The sequence below is a fragment of the Rhea americana genome, unplaced genomic scaffold (assembly GCF_003343005.1).
Source record: "Rhea americana isolate MKP2758 unplaced genomic scaffold, rheAme1 scaffold_30, whole genome shotgun sequence".
NCBI lineage: Eukaryota > Metazoa > Chordata > Aves > Rheiformes > Rheidae > Rhea > Rhea americana.
The window spans coordinates 5,838,586-5,864,538 of record NW_028186424.1 but is presented as its reverse complement, the minus strand read 5'-3'; the positions used below and the strand labels follow the sequence as shown (position 1 = coordinate 5,864,538).

The 25,953-nt window shown below is 36.3% G+C and overlaps 2 protein-coding genes across 2 annotated transcripts in view; both read right to left on the bottom strand.

Annotated features, from left to right (window-relative positions):
• The window catches only part of POLN (DNA polymerase nu), a 97,268-nt gene extending 81,646 nt beyond the window's left edge, over window positions 1-15,622 (bottom strand). Inside the window, exons 1-7 of the mRNA XM_085309700.1 lie at window positions 15,482-15,622; window positions 11,676-11,731; window positions 7,054-7,184; window positions 6,666-7,020; window positions 6,014-6,204; window positions 4,704-4,816; window positions 1,157-1,314 (exon numbers count right to left, since the gene is read on the bottom strand). Of these exons, the coding sequence (XP_085165826.1) occupies window positions 1,157-1,314; window positions 4,704-4,816; window positions 6,014-6,204; window positions 6,666-7,020; window positions 7,054-7,184; window positions 11,676-11,731; window positions 15,482-15,614 (1,137 nt within the window). The 5' untranslated portion in view covers window positions 15,615-15,622. The remainder of the gene's footprint in view (window positions 1-1,156; window positions 1,315-4,703; window positions 4,817-6,013; window positions 6,205-6,665; window positions 7,021-7,053; window positions 7,185-11,675; window positions 11,732-15,481) is intronic.
• Window positions 15,623-15,688: 66 nt separating this feature from the next.
• On the bottom strand, window positions 15,689-24,274 carry HAUS3 (HAUS augmin like complex subunit 3). Its single transcript, XM_085309657.1, has 4 exons — window positions 23,224-24,274; window positions 21,642-22,075; window positions 19,798-20,026; window positions 15,689-18,527 (listed from the first exon to the last, which is right to left on the bottom strand). Exons 1-4 carry the CDS (start codon window positions 24,145-24,147, stop codon window positions 18,261-18,263), a joined length of 1,854 nt encoding a protein of 617 aa, XP_085165783.1. The 5' UTR covers window positions 24,148-24,274; the 3' UTR covers window positions 15,689-18,260.
• Between the last annotated feature and the right edge of the window lie 1,679 nt (window positions 24,275-25,953).

Sequence of the window (25,953 nt, the reverse complement as noted above, 5' to 3'; positions counted from 1 at the left end):
GCTTTGGCTTACTATTTTGTTTGACAACATCAGTTTAATATACTTAATATGGAGGATCCATTAGAGTTGAAATCAAATGTGAAGCCAATAGAATATTCACCATTTCAGAAGATAAACTGATTAAAATTACTCTTTCTCCTTCAATAGCAAAATTGCTGAAGGATGACCTAGATTTGGCTAGATTCTTCATGAAATGGGTATTCCAAGATAATTTCCATTAAATTAACACACAGAGACAGAGTTAGAGCTAAATTTAAAGTCTGCTTTCCAATTGAGTTAGGTCTTTCTGTCAAGAATGGCAAACAGACTGATTGACAGGAAACCAAATGGCCATGAAATCCAATGGAAGACTTCCAAACTGAAAAAAYACCAAGTCTGTTCTTTGGGCATCTTGTAAGTAAACTAACTTTGGGTTTATCATTCATCTGATCTGTGTTTTAAGGAATCCTAACTGTTCTATGCTCATTTTATCATTTCCATTCCTATCCTGGAGCTRATGGAACACTAAGCAAGGGCTCCTCTACTAGGAGTTGCTTTTTCTCTACAGACCTCAAGCTGTCCTACAACTTCCTTACCCTACTTCTTTCGTGAAATATCTATAATTAGAACAAAAATCTTCTAAAAAATAAAAATATTCTRCTCTCCTCACTCAGATTGAGCTAGAAGGCATCTTCCTTATCAGAGTAAGCTCTCAAAAATTATGCTACCAGTTTTGACTTTGCTGCCCATTTCACATTTTCATGGGTTTCATCATTCAATACATTTAGCATCTTTCCATTGTTCTTTCTCTGATGAGAATGAAACAAAAAGGTTACATTTCTACTTGTTATCAGATTTACATTCTCCTCTGTAAACCTGCATGGAAAATAAAGATATTACTTCAGTTTGAATGAAACACCCAGTATTTTGTAAATAAGAAAACCAAKATCCTATCAACTGGAAGAGCATAAGCAAGGTAACCAGGTGAGATACCAGTCTTCCCCTTTTTCAAAATTAGATTTCTGAAAATAGTGTTAATAAAATCAYTTTCTTTCATCAGGAAAAACAGTAGTATTAGCTGTAGGTTTTTTGCAGTATTTTGTAAGCAATAGCAATATTTTAGTTGTTTTCTTCTTTTTTTAACTTGATCACAAACAATTTAAAACAAACTACTTACCAACRCATTTCTCAAAGAACCTGTATCTGAATTTACTTTCCCCAGTGAAAAAGATTTTTCAAAATAYGTCTGTATTAAACATTCAAAAGAGGGAACTGTGTCACTGGGGTTTATCAGCCAGGCTGCAATTCTTGGATCTAACACGACACTGTCAGCAACTACAAAAATACAAATATTATTTTTGATTGAATTAAAATATTTCAATTACTTTCAATATTGAGAAATATTTCCAAAGATTTGCTCAACTTTCCTATAGACACAGGTCATAAAGAGACAAGCATTTACACTACAAGAACATTGAACTGGCAGCTGCAATTTAAAGTCAATACCATGAGTACATAGGAGTAAGTTCAACACTAATGAGAGTATTTTGGAAGAGATTTTTTAAGGCTTTAGAATCTCAGTGCGCCTTTGGTTCTTAAGATTCCCTCTGTAAAAGCCTCTCTTCCTTATCACTGATAAACCTCAAATGGATTTTTTTTTATGGATATCTCCCTCAGGTACATTTTTGTTGTTGCTGTTAATTTAATTGATATCCATAAAACTGGTATGGCAGGGGGAGTAAGTCTATTTCCCAATAATCAGACTTCAGAGATCTACAATGCACGTATAAACTCACATACGGAGTGCACTGAGTGCTGTTCTCGGAATCAGAACCTTTTGCCCTGCATGATCTTCTATGCTTCTCCTGCACATTCATTCATGTTCACCTAGATACCTAAGATGGAGCAAGCCTAGTGCTATTTCATTTCCCTCTTAACCACAATAGCCACATCATATTTACTGTAGTACTACAAAGAAGAGGGGCAGAAACTAGCAATTAGAATTCTCTGAGTTACAGTCAAGGATTGGCAGAAGCAACTACTAAGTAATTTTAACTTCAGATGACATCACACAGGTACATTTATAAATTAGAGAACTCCAAGCTACATAACCTCACAAACTCAGTTACCTCAAAGCAAACTTTAATGTCCATAATGCAAGTTACAGCTGCAGGACTAACCCAAATGAGAACCGTACCAGTCTTGTTTTCCTCTACTGATACAACCATTGCTGAAGGGAAACCCACGATGTTAGGATGGAAGACATTTTGCCACTGAAATAGCTTGAGCTCTGCTGGAGTGCCCTTGGAAAACTGAAGGATACTTCATGTGCACGGCCTCACAMAAAGACATGTAGCTTACTATTCCTTTCTTTCATTGTAAATAGCTGTTCATCTCAGATGCTGACAGATGCTAAGGAACAGCCTCAGAAGTTGTCTCAAGTATACACTCCTGACAGTACTACTAAGGGAGTCCTTCCATCATTCAGAGGACAGTCTTGGCCTTAGATCATGCAGCTTAAAGTACATGAAGCTCAGAATTCATTCTGAAAGCAAACTTAGGATGGCTCTACAGAATTTCTACTACTCTTTCAGCAGTAAGTAATCACTACAGGAATTAGATGAACGCAGCAGAGAAGTTTACCAGCAACACAGACAATGCAATGTGAAGAGGCAGACGAAGCAACACAGTCTGACTGATGGAGAAACACTCCAGGCAGCAGATGGCTGCTGGAAAATGTCTCTAAGGCCGCAGAAAATCTCTTCAGCCAGTGGGCACTGGACATTCATAAGCTCATCTACGGACTGCATGAAATAAGCACTGATTTCTCCAATAATAACAACTGAATCCTACTACAGCTACATGGAGAAAGACTGCAACAGAATAGCCTTTGTGAGATCTCATAAAAATCCTTTCTTCGTATTTCTGTTTACAATGAGCATAAAAAAACAGTCTCTAGTTAAAAAGAAAAAGGATAAAAAGATAAAACACCCTTGATTCATCTGTCTCTTCTTCCCTGACCAAAATTTTCACCAACAGCAAGGGTAGTAGCAATGAGAACTAGCCAACAAAGTCACAAGATGCTTGACTCAAGCAGCAAGAATATATGAGAACAGAAATCCCTGACAGCTTTAGAGAGTAGCCTRGGAAATAGACTTCAGTTCGTGACTCAGCACCACAGTATTTAGTAGGCACCAGAGTGAAGCATAGTGGGATCACATCAAGATTAGACCCACTCAGGCAACAGGGAACTAAGAAGGTTGTCACAGAACACTGAAAATATTTCTTTGAAACTCTGATAATCTCTTCTATGGTATAAGGATTAACTAAGAGTACAACAACTCGAACAACTTTGTCACTTAGACAATAAATGGAATAATCATGAGGTCAGCAAATAGAAAGTGGCCAATAGATGTCCTTATAAAGCTAAGACCTCTTCACAGAAGTTTCCCTTTATTTCTGTAATAAAAATAACTGGCACAAAACATAGAACTTTAGAAATGAAAAAGTGGAAGCAATGAGTTACATACAGAGGAAGACTGCATACAGCAGAGTACTCTCTCTCATCATGCAGATGAAAGAGTTCTAGTGACATCAGAGAAGCTTGGCCTTGTACTTGGTCAAGCTAAGATCTTCAGTTTGGAGGAGGGAGGTGCCAAGAAAACCAGCACATGCATGCTCACTGACAGAGCCAAAGTTTCCACTTTCAGGTAGCATCACACATTAGTCTCTCTAAGTTCATAATGAAATTTCAGTGTTTGACTTCTAATGACAGAATTTTATCTTTAGAAAGAAACAATTTACTAAATGTACCTTTTACCATGACAGAGATGTATGTGAGAAAACACTGGTATACGACTTCAAAAGCTTAAAAAATAATAATTCTTTTAGATACTTGGAGCTTGAGATTAAAGTTCTGTGAGTCAGAAGATAACCTAGGTCTACTATTTCTCATGTATACAGGTTATAAAATTTTCACTAATGCCAGTACCATTATGACTTTCTCATAATGTTCACTATTCCCTGTCCCCTAGGGCTAAGTGCCTTCTGTGCAGATCTTAGGACCTAAATAACTGGAAGTTTATTGTTATTTTATATTGTTATATTACTTTTCAGATGCTGAACACAATCTGAAGACTCTACATAGAAAGTGTGTCCTCTAAAGGGCACACTTTTATTTTTGTAATGTCATTGATCCATCCACCGATGCAAGAAAAAAAAACATTATTTTAAACCTTAATTTATCTTTTGTTTGTTGGGATTTTTTTCTAAATCCATACACAAGAGTCTTACTTATTTCTATCAACTAACCAAGACCTCAGTCAAACAGTTCCTAATTTTGACAGCTACGAGCATTTCTGGAATTTATTTTAGTGTCTCCTCTTGAGCAGAGGGAGTTTTCCTAGAAATATAAAACATGAAGCAATTTGACCTTTTCAGCTACAGTCAGCACTGTGTTGAGAGCTTTTGTTTCTACTGGAAGATAACCCTACATTATTCAGCAATTTGATTTTTATTCCTCGAAGAAATGCATCATCTTTATATGCCAAGCATCTGGCCACCACCTCCCCAAAAGGGTTTTCTTTTCCATGGTACTAAAACTCTGTTTTCCAAAATATTACATAACCACAAATTTAGTTACTTCTACAGCTAATAATTTTAACAGAATCCACCACCACCACAGAGATTATMGGATTCAATCATAAATTAGATCCAACAGTTACCTTGTTTCCAGCTAATTTTATTACCATAAACTAGAAGGAGTGTCCTCAGGAAATCTTTTGCATTGAAGCAAATAACTGGAACTTTGCAATGTAGCATTTGAAACAGTATTTGCCTGCACAGAAGAAATTCATTAATATGCACTATATAGTTACAAGATTTAACACATTTAATTTCTTTTATACATTTAATTAGTATCACTAAACAGTTAATACAAGGGGTTTCTTTCTTCCTGTAAGAATAGAACAATATAGTTTAATACTAAAGTTCTCAATTTAATAATATCTGAAATGTCATTTTGTTTTAAATGAAACACCTTGGCGGATGTGCTTTACCTTGCAGTCCTAAAGAAAATAAATCCTTACTTGACATTCAAAATTAAATGCAAGCTTAATACAAAACAGCAACTGGCATTCCTATAACACTTTAATACACCCAAATAGGATCATAGAGGATTCTGACTGAGTTAATCAAGGATAGTAAAATCACAATTTAAAAATTACTGGATATCTAAATTGCCACAATTACCTAGTATTAACATGCTGTTTAAATGCAGTATGCTTCATCTTATGCCACATTTTCCCACTCCTTTTGAAAATGTTTATAGTTCTCTGTCCACGCTATTTGAAATAGAAATTTATATAAATTGTGCTAATTCTTAGTGTAGTATATTTGATGAGCTCTATTTGGGGCAATATAAGAAAATAATCATTACTTAAAGAGCTTTCAAGATCATTTATCTTTGGTGATACAAAACCACAGTATCAAGTTTTTGGATAGATCAGAATTCTTGCAGATCGTAAGATAWTATTTTACACTGAGTAGCTCCAATTCTACCATTCTTCACAGGAGATCATTCGCATTCAAATAAAACCTATAGCTAATACATTTAACTTGTTTTTTTGTTGAATTTTTATTGTTCACAAGAACTTGATTTATTGATATGTTAATCTCCATTCCTAACAATCTATAATCAAACTAACAACAAATTAAAAAATCAGTCTTTTTATATCTCCAGTATTACAGCTGGAGCAATAAAGGTAAGTGAAGTGATTTGTTTCAAGTCATATGGAGCAACAGCAGGAGACAGGAAACTAGCAAGCAAGTCCAAGATCTTAAATCTTTGATGCTTCACAATTTACTTAATTTGGCGTATATTAGCCCAGCCTTGATACATAACTAATGCAGCTAAGATGGACTTGAAGCATAGGGAGATTAAGCCTGTGCCAGTCTGCAAGAAACTACATAACCAACATCACAGTTGCTAACAACATACATAAAGCAAAACTTATTTTTTCCTACATACTCTCACCCAATATATTTCTTGTGARTCTGTTCTTCTTGTTTCCAAACCGATGACCACTCATTTTTTAAATAAATTAATTTATCTTTTTGATTAGAAGCATCCCAAGTATTGGCAGTTGAAGAGTAACTGGGAGAGCAAAGGCAATTTGTCTGACTCTTCACTAAGACAACAATTCCTTTTACTGATGAAGTTAAGACCTGTTAAGTACAATTACAATAGTGTTTCCTCTAACAAATTTTATAGAGTCTTATATAAAAAATATCCACATATGTTTTAGGATATGAAACCTATTAGGTACACTGGAGTTACTGCATATACTATTAACATTGTAGAGTAGCTTCAGCTGTGCAACAAAAGTCCACTGTAACAGACACGTCACAAAGTAGGAAAAGATGCTAATTCAGACATTCTCACTTTAAGTACACAAATGACTATTTAGCCCAAATTGTTCCATTTTCTTCAAGATATACTCGGTAAGAAAATGTAGTTAGAAGTATTAATGTTTATCTCCTTTAACATTTATATTTTGGTAAAAAAAGAACCATACAAAATTGTTCCAAATTCTAGACTCTTAACAGTTTTCTGTTTATCCAAATCACATGCAAATTTCAAATAGCTCTGCAAAACTAATTCTAACCAAAACAGATGATTCACTAACCTGCTCTGAGTTGAGCTGTGAAGAACCATCTTGAAATACCATAGTAGTTATCAAAGCCACTGCCTGTTTGATAGTTGCAAGCAATTCTCTTTTTTCTTCATATCCCAAACTTCTAATATCACAAGGACAATTTTCAGATGATTCTGCTTGTCTAGAAATCCAGTTATATCTTCCTTCATATGAAAGAGTGCAGTTCTTCAGACGAAATTTTCCTGTTTTCTCTGAACACGTACATGCATCCTGCTTTCTTTTAAGGGAAGTAGCTGCATTCTTTTCACTATCCTTCAGGCTTTTTGCTTCTACTGGAAAGTTTCCTTCTCTATGTACCCGTTTTGGTAAGGCTAAATCCTGGTAACTTACAAAAGCACTAAAAGCAGACAGTGGCAACAGAGAGCCTACTATTTTGGTCTCTCGACTGCAAAACGTTTTGTTTACATGCACTGTCCTGATTGTTTGATCAGTGGTACTTTTTTCTGTGCTGGCAGATGTGTTTAATACAATCGCAGAATCATGAATCTCCTGGAAAAAAGGGAAATTTTTCAGTGACCTAATTATTCAACTTCTTAGGAGTCATAAAAATAAACATACATGAGTTAATTTGAAAAAGYTTTCCAGGAACTGACATCCTATGAAAAAAAATGTTATTGATACTATCAAATCAAAGAGTTAATTGGGGGGGCTACATTACAGAACATAGAATTCTAATAATGAATTTGTTGATTTATATTGCTTGCATTCAAAACCACCTTTTTTTATTGTTTGTTTAATATYGACAATGCCAAATTAACAGGCAGAGAGTTATCTAGTCTAGTAATCTGTCTCCTAAAGTGTCTAGGACACTAGTGACCTCTGTCTGAAGAAAGAGGTGACCATTCATTCCCATCTTTAGCTTCAAGTGTTCAGAGCTTTTTTCATGACAACTTAGTTTCTTTAAGAACTTCTGCTTTGGATCTGCTTTGGATAGTGACTGCTTTGCAAATTCAAGTACATTGTGTCAACTGGATCTCTACTGACTTCTTTGAAAAACTTACAGAGTGTAAGATGCAGCAAAATGTACACAGAAGTCATACAGGAGAAGTGTTATCAGGTATATGGATAAATAATATATTCCATTCTTTTAAACGAATAAGCTCAGAACAGCTGTCAAGCTGACGGGTCTTTTGTACTCCAGACACCCCCAAATCTCTTTTTAGCAATGTATTTTCTTTTCTTGTGCTACTGAACAGCATTGGGAGGAATGTAAGAATGTGCAGGGATGTGACAAGGAAGGCTAAAGCCCATTTGGAATTAAATCTTGCAAAGGATGTCAAGGACAACAAGAAGGGCTTCTTCAAATACATCAGTAGCAAAGGGAAGACTAGGAAAAATATGGGCCCACTGCTGAATAGGATAGGGGCCCTGGTGACAAAGGATGCAGAGAAGGCAGAGTTACTGAMTACCGCCTTTGCTTCTGTCTTCACTGCTAAGGGCAGCCCTCGGRAATCCCCGACCCTGGAGACAAGAGAGAAAGTCTGGAGAAAGGAAGAATTTCTTCTGGTCAAGGAGGAYYRGTTAGRGATCTTTTGGGTAAACTTGACATCCACAKATCCATGGGMMCWGATGGGATGCACCCACAAGCACTGAGGGAGCTGGCAGATRCTATTGCTAGGCTGCTCTCCATCATCTTTGAAAGATCGTGGAGAACTGGAGAGGTGCCTGAGGGCTGGAAGAAAGCCAACGTCACTCCAGTCTTCAAAAAGGGCAAGAAGGAGGACCCAGGCAACTAGAGGCTGGTCAGCCTCACCTCCATCCCTGGAAAGGGGATGGAACAGCTCATTCTGGATRTCATCTCCRRRCATATGGAGGAAAAGAAGGTGATCAGGAGCAGTCAGCATGGATTCACCAAGGGGAAATCCTGCTTAACCACTCTGAYAGCCTTCTSTGATGGAATGACTGGCTGGGTAGATGAGGGGAGAGCAGTGGACGTTGTGTACCTTGACTTCRGCAAGGCTTTTRACWCTGTCTCCCATAACATCCTCCTAGATAAGCTCAGGAAGCGTGGGCTRGATGAGTGGACAGTGAGGTGGATTGAGAACTGGCTGAAAGGCAGAGCTCCGTGGGTTGTCATCAGTGGTGCAGCATCTAGCTGGAGGCCTGTGGCAGCTAGTGGAGTTCCCCAGGGCTCAGTCTTGGGTCCAGTCTTGTTTAACTTCTTCATCAGTGACCTGCGTGAAGGGACAGAGTGCCTCCTCAGCAAGTTTGCTAATGCTACAAAACTAGGAGGAGTGGCTGACGCACCTGAGGGCTGTGCTGCCATTCAAAGAGATCTGGACAAGCTTGAGAGCTGGGCAGAGAGGAGCTTCATGAAATTCAACAAGGGCAAGTGCAAGGTCCTGCACTGAGGGAGGAGTAACCCCATGCACCAGTACAGACTAAGGGCTGACCTTCTGGAAAGCAGCTCTGCAGAGAAGGACCTCAGAGTCCTGGTGGACAAGAAGTCGACCACGAGCCAACAATGTGCCCTTGTAGCCAAGAAGGCCAGTGGTCTCCTGGGGTGCATTAGGAAGAGTGTTGCCAGCAGGTTGAGGGAGGTGATCCTGCCCCTTTACTCAGCCCTGGGGAGGCCACAATCTGGAGTAGTGTGTCCAGTTCTGGGCTCCCCAACACAAGAGAGACATGCAGCTACTGGATAGAGTTCAGTAAAGGGCTACAAAGATCATTACGGCACTGGAGCATCTCTCTTATGAGGAATGGCTGTGAGAGCTGGGCCAGTTCAGCTGCAGAAGAGAAGACTGAGAGGGGATCTTATCAATTTCTACAAATATCTTAAGGGAGGGTGTTAAGATGATTGGGCCAGACTTTTTCCAGTGGTGCCCAGTGACAGGACAAGAGGCAACAGGCACAAATTGAAACACAGGAAGTTTCACCTCAGTATAACGAAGAACTTCTTTACTGTGAGAGTGACAGAACCCTGGAACAAGTTGCCCAGAAAGGTTGTGGAGTCTCTTCCTTTGGAGATRCTCAAAACCCGYCTGGACACAATAATGTCTAACATGCTCTAGGTGCCCCAGCTTGAGCAGGGGGAATTGACCTAGAAGATCTCCAGAGGTCCCTCCCAACCTCAACCATTCTRTGATTAAGGAAGAAATTACATGCTACTGTTATGATTCAGTGTCTTCATCCTTGATTTCCTTTAGCAATTTCCTTGGTATAATACCGGTCTTGATAATTTGTTTATTTTGCTACTTTGTTCTACACCCACTTCAGCTGAGACAGACCATTTGTCTTGATTTCTATAAACAGGGACTCTGAAATGGCAACCTTACTGTTTTTTCTCAAGGGAAATGTGTATTCAACGATTTAGGGACATATAAATATATATATATAGCTGTATCTTCCGTGAATAATCTTTTACGCTTTGATCATGTAACGGGCCTTGCAGGTGCTGGCAAGCTTTCTACTTCTGACACATTTTGGGGTGGTTAGGGGAAGTGAGGAGGCGGGGAAGAGGTATTATTAGTTACGTTTATTCCAAGTTATTCCTCAAATTCTCAAATCCTCAAAATCAAGTCCTCCTTATTTGGACTATACTGTTGTGGTTTTATATTTAACTTACTCAAATGAGGCAACCATAAAAGAACAAATTCTGATGAATTCAGCTTTTCACATGATATTTCTTACACTTCTCTCCATTTTGTTGCTTAGCTTTTTTTTTCCTCTTGGCAGATACTATGAATTTGTTCTAAGCCTCCAACATTCTGTTTTCAATAAATCCCCACACTACCTCCAAAGCTTGCTCTGAGTGGGGAGGAAAGAGAATTCCCTATTGTTTCTTTTAAAAGGATTTTCTTTTTTTTTNTCCTTTTTGGAAATTAAGCACTTCTGTAGTGAATTATCTACCTTTTAATGACCCTGAAAGATTATAGCCTCAGTCAGAGCAGGTAGATTTTGAATTTAATTTGCACAGAATCAAATCAATCTTGTGAGTTCTTTAGGAAATTTCACTRTTTTGTGAAATAGTTGATTTTTCGTCTCAGCATCATGCATACGCATAGCGTTCCTTGTGATCTTACAATCAGAGCCTAAGCTGGGGCTGCCCCAGTTATCCATTCCCATTCTTAGGCTGGCTCTTGCATGCCCATTATACCAATTCAAGGGATATGATTCAGCAAAAAATAAACTTTGTACTATGAGCTCAGTTTTCAAGTGAATTAGCTCTTTAAATTAGTTCATTTTATATTTATTAAGCAACTAGTCCACTCTTATGAAAGGAACTTGGACTTATGGTGCTACAACCCCCCTGCTGCAAAATTATAGCTTAAAAAGCTTCATCTTACATACAAAAGAAAACATACAAGTTTTCTTCTTTTTTTTTTAAAGATATGTTGTATCTATTCCTTAAGCTTATTTTTTCACAAAAATATTCTCCTTTTGTTAATGAAGGACAAAAATAGTGATTTCCTATAGGGTTATATACAGTAAATAAAATAAAGCTTTAGCTTCACTTACGCAGCTTCTATCAGGGCATTTATTATACTAAATGATGTACTGATTTAGAAGTTATGCAAAGTCCACAGAATCTAATCACTCTGCTRTACGCCACACGGATCATATCAGTTATGGATGATGTGAGATGACAGTTCACAAAACATAAGCTACTTGCGCATTACTGTGAAAAGAAGCCTGCTGCATTTCACAAAAGTTTTTTTGGAGTGTCAGTGATTTTTCAGTGACAGAAGTTTAAGAACATTTTCAAACCCTGATAACTATCTAAGTGTGGTTACCTCGTTTATTTCTGATCAGCTTGTCAGAACAGACTAACTTCCTACAAAAATGACAACAGAAGTGCAGCCAGGACTCTCACAGGTATACCGATGCCAAGGGCAAGATAAGACAATAGAGAAAAGCTTTTATCTGAACCATGAGTATGCACAAAGCACAGTGATATATCTTGTTAGGAAAGAGTAAAGCCTTCTATAAAAACAGTGTTTTAGTGATTTCTTCAGTCTTACAGTATGCCTAACAACTTGCCTTTTCATTTTCCAGATGTGCATCACCTAGTTTATTTTCCTTTGTCTTCTCTATACCTTTTWAAAAAAATGAAAAACATAAGATAGGCGAAGGTGACAGCAAAGCACATAATTGAGGTTACATTCAGTGTTACAATATTTACACTTTTATCAAACAAAATATTTGCAATCAAGTTTTCCATGGCAACTGTTTTCCTATGCTCAAAATGGCCCTTTAAGTTCTTAAACATGCATATACAAAAATGTGTTCTTTCTCCATTAAGGAAAAAAAAAAAACTTTACTACAAAGCAGACAAACATTATTTTCCTAGCATTCAGAAGAGTCTCTCTCCGAGAGCAAAGGGAATTCAGACATATCAAAATTATAGAAAGCTAATATACTGTGCAAGAAACCAGATAGCTATCAATGCTAGGCCTGAGAAATAGCCCTGGCCCCAGCACAGTTGTTAGTTTGGGCACAGCACTAAACTGCCAGAGATGCATAGCCTCCAGCCCTGAAAGCAGCCTGCTGTAGCAGTTTAAGGAAACCATTGTAAAAGAACCTCAGGACTCTGAACCCTGCTCAACAAAATGGCTAGGATATGCCATCAACACTTCCAAGTGGCCTCTAGCAGCAAGTAAAGGCTGGAATAAAGGAACAAAGGGTAACAGTATGGCAGTAGTTAGAAACTCAATAGGAGAAGAGGAAGAAGAGGGATAAACAGAACTCTTAAGTAGTGCAAGCTCCTCCAGAATTTGGAATTAGTTAGAATTTCTTTATCTCTAGTTTCTTTTCTTGTGCAGTCAAAAGAAACCTCACTGGAAAAACATGAATTTTGTCCCCTTCTGATTCCTGGTGCATACAGAGTAAAATATTCCACTGCTCTTTCAGTTACAAAATTTGCATTACCAGCAGCAAGTCATACTGTGAAACCAAACATTTCAAATGTGCTGATGACCGACATCAAAGAAAGTGCAAGGGAATTTATTCCCATTTACTGAATTTTTAAAGTTTTGGCAATGCAAACCAAGACCTTCTACTTAAAAGACTAAAAAAGATTTTAAAAGACTATTTAGTTTAGTCTCCAGAATAAACTAGGTTTATTACTTCATATTATATGTAAGTTCATATTGGTGTATGCATATAATCAGTTATTCGTAATAGTAATCAGCTCAGATCTCTAACCTAAGCTTTCAAAATAACAGATATAGTGTATCTGTATCTGTAGCTTCAAATATTTTAGATATTTTTCTTCACAAGACATTTAACAATGCCAGCTACTGTACAAAGTAAACTGAGCACAGTAGCTCAGTTTACATTCAATGCTTTTAATTTCATCACATCTAGATTTCTTTTCATAAATTCAGCTTACAGAGACAATAAGAATCATATTTATCTCCTTCAGCACACAGTATTCCACACGACATGTATCTAAATACTTAGGCAACCTCCAACTTTTCATTTATGAAAAAGTATCACCAGATGGCAGTAGAAACCCATTCCTGCCTTCAAACTCATTTTTAAGGCTGRATGGGCCTATTACAAGCACTACTGCCAAGATAACCATAGAATTTCATCCACTATTACAATGTCACAGGCATTTTTTCTATTTGAACACAGTATTTATCATTTAAAGACAATTAGGATTTTTTCTAGTAAGTAGAATTTAATCTTTAAAGATTCTATCAATAAAATATAGTTCAATACAGTCTGAAACAGACCAACTCTATGTATTYTTTTTTTAAGGAAGTGCAAAATTTTTCCATCTAGATCCACTTTTTAATTAGCTATAGCTATTCCTAAAAGCAATTCAAATTATACATTTGTTCTTATGCCTGTATGCCAGAAACAATCATAAGTAATTACTAAATGGAAAACAAGAACAAAAAAGTCATGTGACATGCTGCAACACTAAATGCTTACACTGTTCTTTTACTCCCCAGTAAATAAGGACTTAGAAGAACCACAAAGATGACAGCAAGCTCATTTGGCTAAAGATACTAGATACCTTCATGGTATTTTCAAAAAAAAAAAAAAAATCCAATTTTCAGCTTGACAAGGAGTTAATAGATCAAGAGCAGACAATATAACCCCAAAATAGATATCACACAGTAGAGTTCATAGCTGTAAAACAGAAAACATCAAACAGGAAAAACAGGGAGGGGAAATCAACAAGATGGCAAGAGAAGTAAAAAGCAATTAAGTCAGAAAGTCAGAAATAAAGTCTCATTTTCTGTTAAATAATCTCAATTTTTTTGGTCCAAATGTATCATTTTTACAAAAACACATACTGTCAAATGTAAATTACTGATTCACACAGCAATCAGCTACTACCTTTTCACTGCTATACCATCAGGTTCCACTAATCTAATACTCTGTTATTAAAAGACAAGTCTGAACTGTTATTTAGGTAAAACTTAGGCAGCAATGAACACCAGGCACACAGGAATAAATGCTGGACTTAAATCTAGTTGACCAAATAATTTCTAGAATATAGTTTAAAACAGACTACTGAAATTAAGCACATAATGAAAGTTAGATTTTTGCTTCTTTCCAGGACTCCCAGACTGACAGACTATGAAATATATGGAACTGAGATTTAAAAATTTACCTTGCAAGATGTTCCTAGTATCCATTACATTCTGAGTAAGATGTTAGACTTTGCTCAAAGACCTGCTTAGGCACTTCTAACACTACCTAATTTGCTCTACCACTGGGACTTTCATTAGCTCTTCTTCCTATAATTTCACAGGGAGCTCTAGGCTATGCTTTACTAATGAATGTGCATTTAAAGAACAGACATGAGTCTAGACTCTTCACAGGCATCTTACAAGTTCCCAGCTTGTCTAGTGATCTTTAAATATCCAGTCCAAATTGTTAACAAACATTTAATTTAGTAGATAGTTCACAGTTCGAACTTGTCATCTAGTTTTATTGTGCGTAGCAATAAAAAGTTAGGAAGAAAGAAACAGTGAAATTGAGGGTACTAACTATATCCTAGGTCCTTGCACTGACATAGCAGTAATGATCAGAAAAGTCCCAGTGCACTTCTCAAACAATTACAGCTTAATTCATTTTTTAACACTTGTGAACCTAAAAGCTTTTTTTGGGGGGGGGTTGCTTTGTTTGTTTTAAATACAGTCGGGTATTGTCTGAAACTCCACAGAATCCCAGTAACATTTAAAATGTTCTTAATAAAAAAGAGTATCTATAGATATGTTGCTTAAAGTAGAGAAGCTTGTACAAAACCTCTTTTGAGTTTAAACCCACATGCGGGATTTACAGAGCAAAGATCAAAAATCCTCAGGAAGTTAGAAAACGATGATTACTAGTATTTCTTAATACCTTGATATCTACAGAGTGAATTAAATCAGCTTGCTAAGGTCCACTAAAAAATCAGAGTCCCTAAAAAGAATTATGACAGCTAAAACTAGCATTTAGTAGACACAGTCTAATCTTAGGAAAGTGAAGTACCCTGGAACCATCTGTATTTCAATTTACCATCCATGACCAAGTGTACATTCAAGGTATACAAATATTACTACTACTACTTAAATGCCAAGTTGTGGGATGGGATACAAGGGGGGGAAAGGAATGAACACCTTGAGGAGCGTGAGAGAAACTCATTAGGATATAATACAATTTTGTTAAAATAATTTGCACATAGTGAATGTTTTTAACTTTTGAAGACCTAGTACTAAGTCTTACTGTTAAATCTATCCAATTTTGTCATCTCTCAGTTACAATTATAGCTCAAAATCTTTGGAATCAGTTTCTGTTTTTTCAACTGAAAATAGAAACATTTAAACAGACTAAGTTTTACTCACTCTGATAATTTTTTCTGCTAGTCTGAGCTTCTCCTACAGGAATAGACCGCAAAGCTGACATAATCCTCAGAGCAATATCAGATAAAGGCACTTTAGAAATCTCACATCCTACATGTGATGTGTAATGCTCCATTTTTATGATTAAACCTAAACACAGAATACACACATGAATTATGCAAAAATATTAGAGCCACAAAATATAGTCACTTATATAAGAATAATAGTTTATTTCTGAAATACACCTCCCCACATACAATGTTTTTAAACAAGTCTATTTTTAGTGTATGCATACATTTACTGTGTCATTGGTTTGTGCTCCAGTGTTGGAACACTATAAAAATGTTGCTCGAGTTATGAGGAAATAATTTCGTAGCTTCAGGAAATAATTGTTGCAAAAAAAATTAGCACTATCAAAAGATGAAACAAAGAACAGTTACCATCATGATATTCAGAGGTAAGTATTTTTTTTTAAATTAGTGATGTGTTTTCTAGGGAAAAGACTATTTCTTAAATTGTCATTGATATAATCAAGTACTAATTTAAAAATATTAAAGTAGTTATAGATCATTTGTCAATTTAAGAAATAGCTTAACAACACTTAASTCTCTAAGTTTTTACTGCCATTACTGCCCTGAATTTTACCCTTTTTTAGTAACACTTCATTTTTCAGTTTACCTGTAGTCATACTCTAACACTTGCATACAGGGTAACTGAATAGCCTCTAGATACAAGACATTTGGGAGAATTAAAGATGTCCATACAGATGAGTGTTGACCTTATAGAGCTAGATCAACACATAAGACTTACCACAAACACAAGATACCTAACATTTTAAAAATTCTTATAGGGCTCAACCTGTACAAAAGTAAATTGCTCTACCAACAGTTGTTAAGTAAATCATTTCTATACAGGRCTGTAATTATTCACTTTTTACTCTGTGCTTCTCTCACTTGACAGTGTATCTGCGCACTGGATTAAGTTCAACCATCAAGCAGCAGACAATATTTCTCTCTGCTCACAGAGAAGTATTTTTTCTTAGCTCAGGACAACAGGTAGATCAGAAGTTTGAATATTTACATACAGACACTTGTATCTGAATTCAAACAGTTATACCTATAAAGCTGCATTAGTATTGGTCAGCATGCGTCTAGCTCAAACAATACAAAATTGTCTGTTTGGACCTATATACACAAGGTCTGTCCCAAAGCTCTCTATAATAGTCCTAACTTACAAATTGATTCTCATTTGGAGACTGGATGTTGTAGAAGCTGAAGAGCATCTCAGAATTCTTGTTAGTGACTAGCATATTACTACCAGCAACCAGTCCCAGATAGGGGAAAATCCCAAGACTAGCATTGTGCCAGGCCTTTAATGAATAGCACAGCATTTAAGAACCCTAAACAAAGTAAAATAGGGAGGTATCCTAGGAGTGGTAGATACTGCATGATGCGAAGTCACAAGGAATTGACTTTCATGGAGACTACTGAAGAATATAGTGATTTTGGAAATACTAGATTTAGAAATATAATTTTGTTGGGCAAAACACAAAACCTGTAGGGTGCAGGTTGATTTTTTATTTGACCATAAGTATGCAAAGGGGGAAAAGGGGAGAGAATGGCTTTCCTTTCCCTGAGATTACAGGAGTCAAAAATATAATCTTTCCCCATACCCACCTTTTCCTAACTCTTATTATAAAACAGCAACATTTCTSTCCTGCACAGGGTAAAAATAAAAATGTTCCTCAAGCTTTCCAAGCTAAGAACCAGTCTCCAAATTCAGGCAGCATATCAAAATCAGAACCTAGCAGACTAAACACAAAACAGACAACATGCATAAGAAAAGGCAGTCTGAGTTGGTTTGAGTAAAGTAGCGACAACACCGACCTTATACTGTAGGATTTAACATTTAATAATAAACATGATGTATAGGATTAAGCAGCACAAAATCCAACCAGTAAGTTAAAGACATGCAGTATTTTCAAGTTATATAGAAGGTAAAAGTCTGAAGTCAAAATAGAAAGTTAGTGTTACTGAAGATAAAGCTAACACTATTTTTCTGCCCATTATCGATGTCTAACATTTTAAAGCAAACACAGTTGGTCCCATCAACATACAGAAGACTGAAAATTATCATACTACAAAAGCATATTTAATTCCACTGCTGTAGTAGGATATGATATAAGAATTTGATAAATAGTCTAGTGCCAGTGAAAGCAGAGGTCCAAAAGACTCTGAAGTTTAAATGTACATCATTATAAATTATAGAGCAAATTCTGAACTGGCTGTAATAGAAGATCCTCAAAAGGCCCCAAGTCCAAAAAGGAAATATTCAAGTGATTCTTTTTCTTTGAAGAGCCTAGTATGAGTACATTCGTGTTCAAAAATCTAGAATGCCTTCTCCACATTTACTTTTCAGATCACATATGAAAATGTTCTTAGCATGCACAAAAACACATCTCAAGGGTATGAAACCTTGTTTTGCGCTATGCTGTATGTAATGGAAACCAACATACAGGCTAACAAATGTGCAGTCTTATGTAATTCATTAAGTACCCAGTGTATTTTCTCATACCAAAGGAAATGTTGACAAAGTTGAAATGTGAACTCAACAGGCAAATGCTGAAAACCATACAGCAGTTTACAATCCAAACTTGATACCTGTGGCAGCTAAACATACATTGTAATGACAGATAAATGTTAGCTTTGATAAGCTAATACTTATTTTTCCATAAACTTGAAGTCAGTTTTCATTAACATGTTTTTATATCTTAACAATACATTTAAGTATCAAGAACTTCACTGGTTGAGAAACTTGAATCTTCTAGACCACTGGTTTTAGCCTTAGACTGTTGCTCGAGCTTCTCCACCATCTCTTTCAAGCGGTCTTCATCTTTGAAAAAATATACATACAAGTTTCTTTCCATCTGATGCAACTTATTAGATTCTAAAAAGTTTCTCTTTGCCTTTACATCAGCAAGAAGATCCATAATGAGCTGATTTAATTCATTTAAATGAACTTCCATTTGATGAAACTGCTCAGTAAGTTCCTAACAAAAATACAAGACAAAATTTATTATTTAGCATTGTTAATACAAATAGAAAAGCTTTTTGTTTTCTGAAGCCATTTCCTTTGGTTAATTGTTTTCATAAAAATCACTTATCAGAAACAACAGAAATGCAGAGTATAAAGGATTCCATTCATTTTGTGCAACTTTTGAGGTACACATAAACATACTCACATCAGGTTATGAGAATTTAGTTTCTTTTATTTGTCTAGTAAAACAGATGAGTTAAGACCAGGAGAATCTGGCTGTCTACCAGATAAGGATGGATGAATAACATTTTTATTCAAGTATTTATAGTTAGTCAAGTCTTAAAGGAACAAGAAAATTCAACTTTAAAATGACTTCTCTAATTAGCAGCTAGAATTCTCCCATTATTCTTACGATAATTCAGTGTAAACAGGCTAGCCATCCACTTGCACATCATCTCTTAAGGAAATAAACCACTTTTCCTGAGAAATAGCATCAACAAAAAGAGATGTCACCATGTTTTAAGAGATAATAGTGCTTGAGTGCTTGAGACAATAAAATACACAATTTGCTGGATTATTAACCTGTAATCCCTCAATAGATATTGTCCTAAATACAAAGTTTTATTTTTCAATAAAAAATGTTCAGTTTACAAATGGCAGTGTTTAATATATTAATGTACCTAACTAGAAGTATTACAAAACAGAAGCCTTCTCTCAATCCACTTTAAAGATATTATTTATTTAGAAACTGTAACAAAGTTGCATTTAAGAATCCCTATCCTCTCTTAAAGGATGTTCTAAAATGAACATCTAGGAGTTCTGTAGTTGGATTTTCCACTTCAAAATTCTGATACCCTTATTTTGTCCACAAGGAGCCACTCAAGACCAGGCTTTTTAAGCAGCCAAATTGAATTATATGCCTTATAGGTAAGGGGAAGCRGGGTAATCTCTGAAACTTAAATGAATTTTCTAGTGACACATTAGTTGGAAGACATACTTCCCATACCATAAACTTATTAGCAATACATGACTGTATATGTTTTTGCAAGGATTTAAAAAATCAGCTGCAACTATTTTCTCAGAATCAAGAGTTATCTGCCAACATATATAAAATCTCACATTTGCAGTGTGCTAAGAACAATATAACTACTGAGCCCATCCCATCATTATTGTAACAAAATGCAGTAACCCTTTGTGTGCCTACAACCTTCACACTATATTTATCTCAGTAAAAGGACATGCATGAACGTAATAATTTTAGAAGTCATTGCATAAGAACTTACCTGACTACTAAGCAATATTTGATTTCCTCCACAATACAGAGTATCACAAAGGGTATCTATATCACTGTCTAGCTTGGACAGGAAGACAGACTGTTCTTGAGAAGACACTGCTAGCTGATCTTGTACTGTAACACAGTCCTGCTTCAACTTCTGAGCCATCTGCTCAAGTCTTTCGTAAGTTTTAAACAACTGTTGCTGCTTATTTTCTCCTTCCAGAAGCTGGTATAGTCTGTAACAAATAAAATTAGACCTATAAGCATTAAGTTTCCTAAGCATTCCAGGTATTATTTGATTAAGTCAAGAGGAAGCTTTTTCACGCTCACTGAGGAGTCAGACTGAGGACTAGTAAAGGACAGAATTACTCAGGTACTCTTACTATAATGCTCTATATATTCATAGCTAGTGCTTAGTTAAATGTAAGTCCAAAGTATTTCAATATTAAAATAAGTAACAAATGAAATTTCAAAATAAGTTTATAACTACACACCAAATAGCAAAGGAATTTGATAAAGTGTGCTTTTACAAACTATTTCTCTATATTTCAAGGGCAGCAAAATAAGACCTAATTTTCTTAAGTTTTGAAAAACAACAGCCTTCAATGGCCAATGAAAAATAAGAGAAGTCTCTACAATATTTGCAAGTTTACTGGACTAATTCCCATTTTCTATCTATGGAGTGACTGCTATGAAATTCTCCAAAAAGTTATGAGTCATGCAAAAGACAGCAATACTTGCTATACCAAACTGTATTCTTAACCACCTCAGAAGAGTCTAATGTGATTACTCAAAACTTCTTAGTTGTTACTACCAACTGCCTACTAAAATCATCATGAGTTGGACCCCCATAAGCGATCAGATTGGCGTTATTAAGAGCAGGAGTTATATTTCAATAGTGACTAATTTTCTTACAAGTGTCTTCTGTTTACAAACTCGTTAAGGCTTATAATTTTTTTTTTTTTAGCTTTTCTTCATAACCACGAACACTAAGACCAGCCTTTAAAAGGTAGTCAGAGAACTGTTCTGATTCAAAGATTTAGAGATTTAATCATAAACCTGAACAAAAATATTGTCAACATGTTACTGGCACAAGGGGAGCAAARTTAACGCTACCTAATTCTGGCATTCCTTCACTGCTATCACTATCACTTAATGTAAATTATTAAAAATATTTAAAACTTCTTTTTATGGAAGTGAAAAACACCTGACATTAAAACACATGTAATTATACAACATGCCTCATGGTTCAGAGTCTTGAAGCGACAGCAAGACAGCACATGTTCCTACTGTCACCTAAGCTACAAGGAGACTTAATTAATTGGTGAAAAAATCGTAGGACTCAGAAGCCAGATGGCAAATAAAGAAGCAAGAACAATGAGATAAACGCATTTCATACGTTCCAGGATTTGTTCCTCTCCTCTACAACACTGGGTTTTTGGCAAGCTATGCTGATGAAGCCGTGTATGCAATCTGGGAAATCACTGTATTAACAGCTCTCTAATCTACACTTACAGAATAACTTTCAAGAGGTCCTAGATCAGCATATAAGAAAGGATTGGCTTTGAATATTCATTTTATTCTGGATGTTGCTTAGGAAAGCTTCAGCAACATTAACRAGATGGAAACTTGAACAGCTTTTCTTCAGGCAAACCTGAACAGAACTTTTCAAAGGTTACCCAAGAGGCAAATCTCGTGTCTCCGAGGCTTCAGTCCTAGGGACTTTCAAATATTCACTATAGCTAATTAGAGCTTCTCAGTAACTAAGACTCAAACAACCTAACAACTTAACCTTAGATTACTTAAGATTTTATTACCCCAGTATCATTTCAAAGTGACCATGATGCTTACCTCCGAGAGAAACCATCATTTGAATCAATAGTTTTCCTTGGCTTTCCATGTTGAGCTAGCTCAGACATTGTCTGAAGTCTCTGCTCCAACTCATTACTGCTCTGTTTCAGATACTCTACCAAATTTTCAATTTGACAATGTAAGTCTTTATGTTCCTTCAATTCAATTTTGTAAGCTAGCTCAATAAGTTCAAGTGATGCTTTCTGTCTTATCAAATGGTGGCATATTTCATCTTGTCTTGAAGCGTAGTACTCCTGCTGAGCAATCTGACAATCAAAGTCTCCTTTTACCACTGGCAGAGTCCACAGTCGAGCATTCTCTTTCAAAAGGAAAGGTAGATCTTCGTTGTTTATCTGAGCTATCTGTTTTTTAAGTGTTGAAATTTCATTATTTAAACCAGGTATTCTGGCCACAAGGTCTTCTTTTTCAATACCCTGTACAAAGCAAAATTTYTGTCAATTTCTTCATAGTCCTCTAACATTTTTGCTCATCTTTCCTTGTACCACTTCCCTAACATATCTTACTTCAGTTCATTGACGGACTGTGCACTTAGGTGATACGAGTCACTGACAAGATACAAAATTAAACAAAAACTCCACAAGCAGCTTTACAGACCTGTATAACGTATCATAAGGTAAATAGTGATTTAGAAGTCACGTTTCAGGTAACAGTATTTCAATAAACAGGAATTCCATTCTATTGCAGTGCTGGAAAACAGCTTATTGTGGAAAAAAAGGAGACTTCTATTTTGCTTAGCACACAGATTTCAAGTATGTCTAACTAAAATCTGTTATGCAGATACACATATTTTTATATTCAGCTGGATGGACTCACTACTGCTATGTGAAATCTACCTTTTTCAAATGAGTTTAGAATCCATCTCTTTCAAATTAGTTTAATAATCAGGCCCTATAAGCTAGTCATCCATAAATGCAAAAACACAAACTGACATGAAACCACTACTGACACAGTTAATACTGGCATGTTAATTTTCCTCCTTTTGTTAGGACTCCTTCACATTCTTGAATTCCACTAGTCATATTTGCCTGCCATTCACTTGTTGAGAGATTTTTGGTACTTCAACTACCTAATTTATCTATCTGGGATGTAAAACAGCACTAATGCCACCGTATTACAATACTTGAGTTTCAAAAGATTCAATGAAGTAAAACTTTTCAAATTTATGCTATGCAAAATAACCAGGAACATATTTATCATACTAGCTCCCAAACATCCCCCAAAATTTAACTAAGTTAAGTTTTGTTTGTTGCACAAACAACTGAGAGCCAGTTATAATTTGAAATTTTAAAAGTATTATACCTTTACAGTTTAATTTTAGTTCTATTTTTAAGGTAATAATTGTAGAAAATAGAAACTGGTAAATAYGAGATACTAATTCAAACCATAGAATTGAGGGATTTCACAAGGTGAGTTTTGTGAACACAACTTTGAAAAAGTGCAACTTCACTATGTAAATATTAGTGAAAATATCTCAATAGTTCTTTTTAACATGCCAGATCCAATTTAACATGCCTGCCTCTGTTCAAAATTCCACTGTCTTATACTGTCTTTCACAGCTYACCTTGGTCTTTAAGGAACGAAGCATGTTCTCTGCACAACGTATAGCTGAATTCATACTCTCTTCTTTAGCCTTCATTTGAATTAGCTGATGTTGAACAGAAATATAGGCTGTTTGCAGCTGAGCCATCTCACGACTTTCTTCACGAACTTCATTACTTCCATCACAAGTCAATTCTTTGCTTACATCCCCAAGCTGAAAGTTTTCGTCATGTGAACTTTCAACTAACTCAGACATACCTTGAAAAAAATGKTTTTTTGTGTATGAGGTAAGTGCTGCAGTGCTTTGTTCTTCCCAAGACAAATACTTGTCCAAAGAAAGCTGGGAAAAAAACACTGGATATGGACCTAATCCTTGTTCTGAATCTGAAGCAGTAAAGAAAGAGGCTAGTTTCTTAACTCCATCAATAAGAGACAGTAGTTCATTATTAAGCTTACTATTTGCTGCAGTAAGTGCTCCCAGTCCTTCTTTCACAGCTTTAAGTGCTTCCTCCTCTTCATCTTTTAATGCCTGTAACATCTGGCTGTTTGTAGAAGCCATCATTTGAAGCTTATTACATCGATGAATGTTAAGATTTTTCATTTTCTGAAGAGTTTGAAATTCATTCTCTAATTTTTTAAGTTCCTCCTCCTCTTCTTCCTCCCCCTGACTATTGCTCTTTGAATCCAAGGGCTTACAGGTTTTAAGAACTTCATCCAGTGCATCTCCTTCTAAAATGGGCTTACCAGATTCAAGAAGATTATTAAAATCTTGCAGTTCTTTTTCAGACACCACATGCTGCTCATTTACATTTCCACAAAACCACTCCAGAAATGATTTGTCTTCCACAGACTCAAACATCCAGTCAAAATCTTCTCCATTAAGCTCATCAGCTTTTGGATATCCAATTTTCTTAAGAGTTGCCACAAAGTGATTTCCACAGCTCATGATTAAAATATTTTTTGTAAGTAGAAAAGATCCAAGTATATGAAAACCCCGGACTATTATTCCAGTGGTATTTTTTGTCGTTTTTAATGAGTGTTCAGTATTTTAGTTAAAAAAAAAAAAAAAAATTCTGCACAGGAAAAAGCAAATGTTAGACCACATCAGAAAATTTAATCCTATCCTGGATTAGAATGGCTACTCAAAGTCTAAAAGCTAGTTTCTATTTCAGAGACGTCTTAATAAATTTTGGTCATCAAATTAGAACAAATACTTCTGACATCAGTTAAATCCCAGATGCTTGCAAACATTTACGTTTTTAACTGACATAAACTGTACTAGAGAACACTAACATTAACTGAAAAGTAACAAGAATAGATCAAGCAATTAAGTGTCCTGCAGAAGTGATTTACTTGTAGTTTTCCCCATGTTAAACTAAAAAATAATCTTTTTAACTCTTCCAAAATGAGGGGAGGTTGATTTTTTCTAAAAACAAAGTCAAAATGATATTACCTTGCACTTCAAGATCTTGCTTATATAGATTTTTTTTTATTTAGCCAGCAGAATCTTGTCTTTCAAATCTCCATTTTAAAGTTTCCTCTGACAACCGACGAGTCCTCTAATACGAAGTCAGAATGTAATAAGGTAGTCATTTATTAACATACACACAAAAAAAAAGTAGTGCACAATACTTATACTCTATTGTGAGAGGAATTCTAATCAAAAAGTTATAAGAAAAAGAAGCATTTTTCCCCAGCATGAAAAAACATCAGCTTTGAGGTTTGGTAGGTGGGAGTTGGGAGTATTTTGTTTGTTTTTCAAATGGGAATCCTAAATCACACAATTTGTTTCATATTGACCACTTATCTTAAGGAATGAGTAACAAAAGGGAAAGACAGGATAAATTATAAAGAAATTTGGGAGGATTTGCTTGCATTTTTAGGGTGCAATTTTCAGATTTTTTTTTWWAAGATTTTTAGTCCTACTAAACACCTTGGTTCTACAGCATACATTTTACTAGAGAAAAGAAAATCACTTTGGCAACCTTCCAGGGACGCATAAATGCTGAAAAAAGCAAATGCATTCTTCTGAAATTTTATATCTGTTTTTACTTGGCGTCTAAATTTATATATAAAGAATAGCATTTGTTATCCAAGCATCATGTCATAGTACAGCCTCCCAAGTGTCCTCAGTTCTGCATGCTATAAAAGGATTGCCTTCAAAATAAAATAAACAAAAGAGGAACGCGCCTTGCTGTATGTTTGTGTATACGTATGAGAAAGGCACGCAGACGCACACTCAGGCCGCCATCAGACATCAAAGCCAACGTCTCAGGACGTCTGAGCAAGCTACCCACGCTCCCAGCTACCCAGCACGGAGCCGTCAGACAGCCTCAGCCAACACCGGCGGGGGATCCTCAGGGCCCCGTGCAGAGACTGCGAGGCTTTTCCCCAGGGGCCATGAGCCCAAACGCTGCCGCCACCCACTGCCAACAGGCCCAAAAGGATGCCGGCTAAGAGCCGTCCCGGGGCAGAACGACACGGGAGGACGGAGGGGAGAAGGGATACTACTGCGGCCGTTCCCCTTCTGCTACAAGCAAGCCCCCGCTGCACACAACCGGGTACTCACCACAGCGCCCTGCCGCCCGGGTACTGAGGTGCAGAAAATGGCGGGAAGCCTGAGGGAGCGCGCCGACAGCCACCACTAGCGCGGGCGGGGCGGGGCGGGAGTGAGGCCGTTAGCGGCGCCAACGGCTCAAACCGCCCGCCACGCGCTAGTCTCGCGCGGTCCGCGCGCGCCGCCGCGCACGCG